Consider the following 8,437-nt stretch of genomic DNA (forward strand, 5'->3'; position numbering starts at 1 on the left):
GTACGCTGACCTACCGGTGATGGACTTTCGAGATATTCGTACTCGGGCAAAAAAAGCTTAGACTTAAAAGTGCCCAAATACATAGGAAGCATTGGGACAAGGATCAGGACGCAAAAAAAATTCGAGATAACCGATATTTCGAGATAAGCGAGTTTGAGTTAATGAGCTGAGATGAGTTAATAGCTTGTGAACCGGCTCGAGAAGCAGGTCTGAAGCTCAACAAGAAAAACTAAAGCAATCTTACTCACACGCTATGGCGAATATTACTAGATGGAAATCTTTCGATGAAGCCGCAGATGAAACTACAAATATAGTTCCAAATTTTTATGAATCACGGAATGACACAGAATCATCTCTAACAAAAGATGTAAGTAATCTCTTAGCTGAGAGGTGTAGTAGGGCCAGATCTTAGGGCTTGGCCAGATCTGCATGGGGGGTTGCAAAGTCTGTGCGATAAGATGATATCTCACTCACGATGTCTGCACTCTGATGCCCAGAGGTGGCCACACACATAACACGTTTCATGACCATTGTTTTGCTGTTTTAGACGCTTGTTCGACGCCTCACAGAGAACCGGTCACAATCTTGCATGCCTTGTAGTTTCAAAGAAGTCTTCTTTCACGAACAGTTAACAATACGAAAACAAGCACAAGCAAGAGGACCAAGCAAACCTCTGCGTTTCCCTCTCCACTATGTCGGACTCGGAACTAATTCACAAATACACTAATGACAAACATATTGTCTGCTGTGCCTCGAAAAGGAGGAAACGGCGCGGGAACGTGTCTTGTTTGAGTCTGTGTTTATGGCATTGGCTCACTTGAAAAGAAAAAAACCGCTGTCCTTCTAGGTTCGGTCACCATTGATTCCCTAACTGTTTCCATATCGAAGATTCGAAAGAAGCTAAACAAACGACCCTAAAGAACATAGGCTTTCTCCTTGCAAACAATGGAGCACAACAGGCCGTCTTTAGGGGACACAACGCTCTTCAATATCACATGTGCCGCACGCACAAGGGCCGCTGGCAGAATTGCCATTACTTCAACATACGTGCTTGCTCCCAAGTAAGACGAATAAAACCAGCAAATTAATCCCAAAAAAATGAACGGGAAAATTTATGACCTCGTGCCACCCCACCCAAGATGCCTGTTTTTGCTTGTATACCTTTTAACCAGAACTTCAGCCTGCTGAAATATTGCTGCAGTTCTACAATGCACTGTATGACAACAGGAATGTGTCATTCCTACGTAATTTTGCGTGTATGTAACGCATACGTGTACGCATTGCGTACACTGCGCTTTGTCAAAGATTGATGCCAACAAAGGCACAAAATAGGAAAGAAGATACGTCAACGTGACCAGTAATAGGGGGAAAAGATGCATCAGTTGAAGCAACCAAAACGGATATGCACTAGGTATCCGTGCAATGATAAAAAAAAATGAAGACAGAAAATGAGAGCAGGATAGATAAGTCACTATCACAATCAGAGTGTTTCGAATGCAACTTGCTCCTGAGGCACTCCCCCCCCACATGCACACACACACACACACACACACACACACACTTCCAGAAGCACTCTTTAAAGTAGATTACACGATAATAGCCAGGACGAAATGGCATGCAATTTACATATGTGCTCTTCATGTTTGCACATATAAAACAAGAATAGTCTAACAACAACAACACATTTATTAGTTTATTTTAATGATAATGATTCTGCAATCTCATCGCCTGGGGCAGTACTCTACCCTGGTTCTGGCGGTAATGTGGTGAAATAGAATAATATGTCAGCCTTTTGTGGCGGCAGTGAGAACAGTTCCTGAAGGGTTTGCGATAAGCCATGTCTACATTTCAGCAAGGGTTTTGTGTCAGAAAGATTAGGGAAAAATTAGTGCAAGAATTTAGGTGAGAGCAGAGGATGTTTCCCTCTTTGAATCTGCTCCGGCTTGCCTGCCTCCTTCTTCTTTGTTCTTCGAGGAGTGGATGTCTGCGGAGACGGAGCCACGCCAGCAACAGGAAATCCTCGGTTTTCGGCTGCAATATATGTTGCGTGCTCAGTGAACTCGTTCTGTTGTTTCGATGCATTGTTCGGCACGAAATGTAGCCATAGACGATTCATAAACGGTTAGAAACTAGATGGTTTCCCCTAACATGCATCACATCTGTACAGGAAATATAGGCATCGTGTTGCTTAATTGTCTCCCCATTCCTAACCCTTTCTCACAGCCAAAACAAAACCAAATCAAGAGGGACAAAGGGAAAAAAGCCATCAAGTTTGGTTAATAAACTGGTTGACCTGCTCCTTTTTTTCACAACCTGAAGCTCTCTTGTAAGTGCCTGCACTCACAGTGTTGGGTAGTTACTGTGGCATCTAGTAGTGGAAGTGGGAGTGGAAGACGTTTTCTGAGTGCTGGACATATGTCATGATTATACCGACATTGTAGCATTGTAGATATTATGCAGCAAAAAGACAGGAGCCCACATAGAGGAAGACACAACACGATGACTGCATAATATCTACAACGACATAGTATCTACAATGTCACGTTACCAACTACCCCAACTATCAACAGTGCTACATGATTATACCGGTCGGATTAAGCCTGTATTACCGCCAGTGGCAGATCCAGGGGGCAGGGTGGTTGGGAAATCTGCCCCCCCCCCCCAAAAAAAAAGTCAGTCAGTACACCTAATTTCTCTCCCCCCCTCCCCCACTATGCGCTCCGACAAAAAAATGCCCCCCCCCCCCTCGAACCGAGGGTCTGGTTCCGCCCCTGATTACAGCCGTTGAACATTTCCGTAAACAAGTCATTCAAAGATAATGTCCGACGGCTGTACGTGGAATGGATAGCCAGTGCTGGCACCAAACTTACGAAAAGCGGCAAAGTGGGGCGGCTGCTGCTGCAAACAGTTTGCGAATGGATTGTGCAAGCGTGGGATCAGATAGATCCCAACATCGTCACAAAAATAAGTATGCAATTTCACAAAAGTTTCCTTGAGATAAATGCCACAAAATACATGTTCTTTGGACAATTTTTCAGTCAATTTTTTTCACCCTTCTCCTTGAACACCTGAGTATGGTGATATGCGATGTAGAAGTACATTTAACTGGTGCAAGCATGGACACTCTCTTTAAGAAGTAGTATCCAGTGTCTTAGTTTAGGCAATCTTCACTATGTTCAGCGTCATGCAGACACAATTGCCGTATATTCATAGTGTCCTCGAGGACAAAAACATGTTTTGGTGTAATGTGATCAAATACAATAACTGGTCTATCTTTCTAGGGTTCCCTCTGATATTATAAACAGTATCTTCCAACAAGGCATCTTTCCAAGAGAACTGAAAATAGCTAAAATAATACCAATACACAAGAAGGGTGACAGACGTTCTGTTCTGAACTATAGGCCCGTGGCACTGCTTTCAGTATTGAGCAAGATAGTTGAAACGCTAATCTCGCGCAGACTGACATCATATCTTGAAAATAATAACATTTTGTCTGACTCACAATTTGGATTTAGGAAGGGTAGATCCACAGAATTAGCCCTAGGCAATGTCATTGAGAAGATTAGAGAAAGCATTGATTCAAAAAGGTTAACGATGGGTATCTTTGTGGACTTAACACGAGCGTTTGACCTAATTAATCATGATGTCTTGTTACAGAAACTTGAAAGATATGGAATAAGAGGTTTACCACTTCAACTAATCAGCAGCTATTTGAAAGGTAGAAAGCAATATGTCACGATTGGAAAAGTCCAGTCAAGTTTTTCCGAGTGCACAATGGGTGTTCCTCAGGGGTCGATCTTGGGCCCACTTCTGTTCTTGATATACGTAAAAGATCTCTCTGAGTTTCTATCAACAGACTGCACCCTTTATGCAGATGACACCAATCTGTTCGTTGACGCAGATACACTAGAAACTTTATATCGAGAAGCGAATAGGATTCTATCCAAACTATCACTATGGTTGTCCCTGAACTGGTTAGTACCTAATTTCACTAAATCAAATTATGTGGTCTACCACCCAGCTCAGAGGTTAGTAGATTTAGAAAACCTACAAGTCCACTTTGATTCCCATGTACTTTCTCACGTCCACTCAGTGAAGTTTCTAGGGGTGACACTAAATGAACACCTCATGGCAACACCATGTTAATGCCGTGAGACGAAAAATGTTGGCAGGCCTTCAGGCACTCTCGAAAGTGGCGTCACTATTTCCTATTAATATTCTTCTTAAAATTTATTATGCACTAGTTCATTCACATCTGCATTATGCGTTGGAAATTTATGGCTTAACTTATCGGAGTGTTCTCCAATCTCTTTTGGTATTGCAGAAACGCGGCTTGAGACTGATACTGAGAATAGAACCGGGACAGCCGATTTCCTTTGCGTTCTCCGTATTGTCTGTCATGGACATTTTTACGTTACTCAAATATAAGCTGCTACTATTCATGCACCGTACAGTTTATTCAAAGCATACCTCCTGCGTGGTTCAGTTGGAGTATTTCACCTGCTCTTACAGTTTAAGAAGAGATGATATGTATCTCAGCACAACAAAGGACTAACGTTGGACTACAAAAATTGGGGTACAATGGTCCAAAGCTCTGGAATGCACTCCCATTATAATATAGACAAATGAATAATTTTCCAGCTTTTAAAAAACACTTGAAGGCCTTCCTTTTGTCGGAGATGTGATACGGTCAGCCTTGTTCTATCTTTTTTTTATATTAATGTCTCCCCCCTTTGTGGTATCTCAAAGTTATTTTTGTGACATATGAATACGTAATACTGTGTAATTGATGCAGATATCAGACCTTTTTTTTTATGTCTACAAACTGGTTATAACTCGGTAGGCCCACAAGACGTGCGTTTCTTGCTGTGTTCTATCATGTTCGGGACAGCAGCACAGGCCTTGTCCTCGCTGTCCCACACCTATCATGTGTATCTAGAGCTCCAAATAAAAATATTTTGATTTGATTTTGATTTGAAAATACTGTTAATATCACCCTCATATGTACACATTTGGATCACAATCTGTCTTCTCATACTGCACAATTGATACTGGAGGTCTCCAGTGGACACTCCAACCTTCTCGAAATCCTGCTCACATGATCTCAAGTTCTGTCTAAAATTTTGTCTGAATGATTGTTCAGTATGGGTTTATTTCTTTCGTGACCTACCAGAGTTTAGTAGTTTGTAACCTGATCTGCAACAGCTGCCTTGAAACCTCACATAAATGTCAACAAGCAGACATTTGGATGTTATCGAAAGAATGTGATTGCTTAGTGGAGTTTTCTGGTAACTTTGTGCAGCTTATATTTAAATGTGGAGCATTATGCCGTTGGATTTTGCTTGAATGGCTTTACTTGCTACACATGTATTTACAGCACTGTCTCACAGTCATGATTCCTATTGAATGTTGCTTTGCCTGTGGTGCATGTAGGAGGCAACAGCCTATGAAACTAGTGCTGTACGTACAGTGTTCTTTGTGCCTGTTGCCACAATTAATATGTCCTTTCTTCCTTTCTATGCATACACAGGAGCAGCAAGCACCAGGAAGGCTGTCTTGATGCATCTGACAAGTTATGGCCATGTAGCAAGATTCTGCAACGACGGCGTGAGCGTTTACAAGAAGTGAGGGCATTGGTGTATAATGTCTACTCAAGCATTCTGGCTTCTCGTTTGTCAACACCCAACTCAGAAGGGCTTGTGGCCCTATTGGAAAAAGTGGGCATTCGTTCATCTTCTGCTGCACGTGCTCCCATTTGACAAGTGTTTGTTGTGGCTGCTTGTAGCACTTGAAAGACTGCAGTGGTGTTAGGAAGAGATCCTCTTAGAACAGTAAACTGTGCCAAGCTGTTTGCATATGATGCGATGACCAGCACTGAACTGCAATTTGGTATGCAGTCGTTTTATGTCTACAATCTACAGACCATACCATATACTTTTCGATCTGTAACAATCCCCTTTCTTTGTGTCACAGGTACAGGTGTCTTTCATTGCCCTCACAACTCTTCAGACTATGCATTGTAATGTTTGGTAATTAGTAAAAAAAATATTTGAAATATTTTGTAATAATGATGGTGTACGTAGCAAAGAGATACTAGTCACAAGGTAAATTGCATCAAGTGCTGAACTCACTGTGATGAGGAGCAGCATTTGTGACTGCCTGTATTTCTCACAGCAGGATGTCATGTAATAAATGTCAGGTTCTTTTTTCTTTTCTTTTCTTTTCTTTTTTTTTTTTTCAGGATGCTGTACAGTATAGTCCATGCATTCAGAATCCATGGGTAGGGAAACATCTTCCTGAATCAGTAGAGTCTACAGATTACTCACAAAACGGTTATGAATGACATGTCACTTTTCTTTGTCAAGTTTTTGAAATTGTGTGCTTGCAGCGGTTGTGACCTTTCACTGTGGAAAGTATCAGCGGAGTTAGACCAAAACAGACAGGAGGAATAGGAGAGGGTGAAAGTGCTCATCCAGCAGCATGCAGAAAAGCTTATACTAGCTTGAGTGTGCATGTTGCAATGGTCTTTTCAGTGCAACTTATTCAGTGCAAAATATTGGTGGTGGAACACACACTCATTTCTCTCTCGCCATCCATACCCTCCTTTCACTGGCTTTCCAAACCGATCCTTGGAGGCGCTTGATAATGAGTGGAGTTCATGTAGATCTTTCCTAAGTTTGGTAGATTCATGTGGGCAACCATGGACGATGTGGGTGGGGAAGGGGCAGCCGCCATCATCATCAGCTTCGAATTGGTTTAGATTTCCTATTTTCGGGCTACACTCACACTCTACATGTTCAGCTGGCCGATCCTGTATCAGTCACACTAGCACCGTTTTTTTACACCACACCTCCACCAGCACACTACGCTGCGCTGCACATAAACAACCAGCGAAATTCACCAATACTGTTTGTTCCATTTGTACTATTTGTGGCACACAAACACAGGTACAGTTGTCCAGCAACAAATATCCGGCCGTGCAGGCTACTTGTAGGCCTTCAGGCTGGCCATAATTCCCCACCAAAAACGGGCTCTAAAGGGCGTTTTGGTTCTCATATGCTACTGCAGGTGCACCCAATGCTCATTAGTTCGAATGCACTCATACTGCAACGCAAGAACAAGTACGAGGGGTGTTCAAGTCAAACCGGGACTTTCTGTCTCATGAGTGTACAAATGGCTCGCGCTACTTCTTTTTCGTCATTTTCACACGCGACAGACCTAGGCCTCCCCATTCACCACGTGGTGGTCCAAAGTTTGTGCAAAACAGAAGACACGTGCTGGACAAGATGGCCGACAACGAGGTGAGCGCGCACATCGAACAACGAATTGTCATGAAGTTTCTCGTGAATGAAGGCGTAAAGTCATCTGAAATTCACATAAGACTTCAGGCACAGTATGGCCACCGCAGCAAAGCGTTTGAGTGGTGCATATGGTTCCGAGACGGCCGTACAGCAGTGCAGGACGATCCCTGCCGGGGCGTCTCAGAGCCCAGTGTCTTGAGTTCCTGAGAACATCCAACTTCTGGAGCGCCTGATCCTCAAGGACCGACGGATAACATGTCTCGAACTGGCTCGAAAGACGGACCTTTCTGTGGTAACCTTGAACACTATCATTCATGAACACCTCCAGTTTCGGAAAGTTAGTGCCCGTGTCTCTGTGTTTAACCGGCGGAGAAGACTAGAAATCTCCCAGGAGCTAAGGTACCGTTTGGACACTGAAAGACAGCCGTTCCTTGATCGGATCATCACGTGCGATGAAACGTGGGTGCACCATTTCACTCCTGAGTCTAAACGCGCATCAAAACAGTGGAAGCATCCGGGCTCGCCATCTCCCAAGAAGGTCCGAAGCACCCCGTCTGCGGGTAAGGTCATGGCCACGGTTTTCTGGGACAAGGCTGGCGTTCTTTATGGTGATTTTCTGCGCATATTACAATAGCGCATATTACTGCCAGGTTCTCAGGGATGTGCATAAGGCGCTGAAGCAAAAGCACCCGGGCCTCATCACCGAAGGAGTGCTCCTCCTACAGGACAATGCACGCCCGCATACTGCGCATCTGACGACACGCGCCTTATAGGAAATTGGCTGGGAGTTGCTGCCACATCCCCCTTACAGTCCAGACCTCGCCCCCAGCGATTTCCATCTCTTCTGCCACTGAAGGCATTCCTTGGGGGCCGCCACTTCAGCTGCGACGACGAGGTCAAGAATGCGGTCCGATCATGACTGCTACGCGCCGGTTAGAATTTCTACGCTGCTGGCATCCAAGCCTGTGGTTTACCCAGAATTTCGTCCTTGGGGGGGGGGGGGGCTCCGCAAAGGGGTGTATTTACATGCTTTTGACGAAATATTGTGCAATCTCACAAAATATTATGGGGGTCTCCTCCAGATTTTGGGGGGTTGTTAGGGGGGTGTACGGGGGGGGGGCGGTCTGGATAAATCA

General features: G+C 44.0%; 1 protein-coding gene across 2 annotated transcripts in view; it reads left to right on the forward strand.

Moving 5' to 3' along the window:
* LOC135396546 (myotubularin-related protein 14-like) overlaps window positions 1-6,210 on the forward strand; it is a 226,801-nt gene extending 220,591 nt beyond the window's left edge. Inside the window, exon 19 of one of the 2 annotated variants that reach the window (XM_064627585.1) lies at window positions 5,531-6,210. In XM_064627585.1, coding sequence (XP_064483655.1) covers window positions 5,531-5,759 — 229 coding nt within the window. In that variant the 3' untranslated portion in view covers window positions 5,760-6,210. Of the gene's footprint in view, window positions 1-5,520 lie in introns of both variants that reach the window. The other variant, XM_064627586.1, reaches the window with a different exon arrangement.
* Window positions 6,211-8,437: the final 2,227 nt, after the last annotated feature.

Source organism: Ornithodoros turicata, chromosome 6 (assembly GCF_037126465.1).
Source record: "Ornithodoros turicata isolate Travis chromosome 6, ASM3712646v1, whole genome shotgun sequence".
NCBI lineage: Eukaryota > Metazoa > Arthropoda > Arachnida > Ixodida > Argasidae > Ornithodoros > Ornithodoros turicata.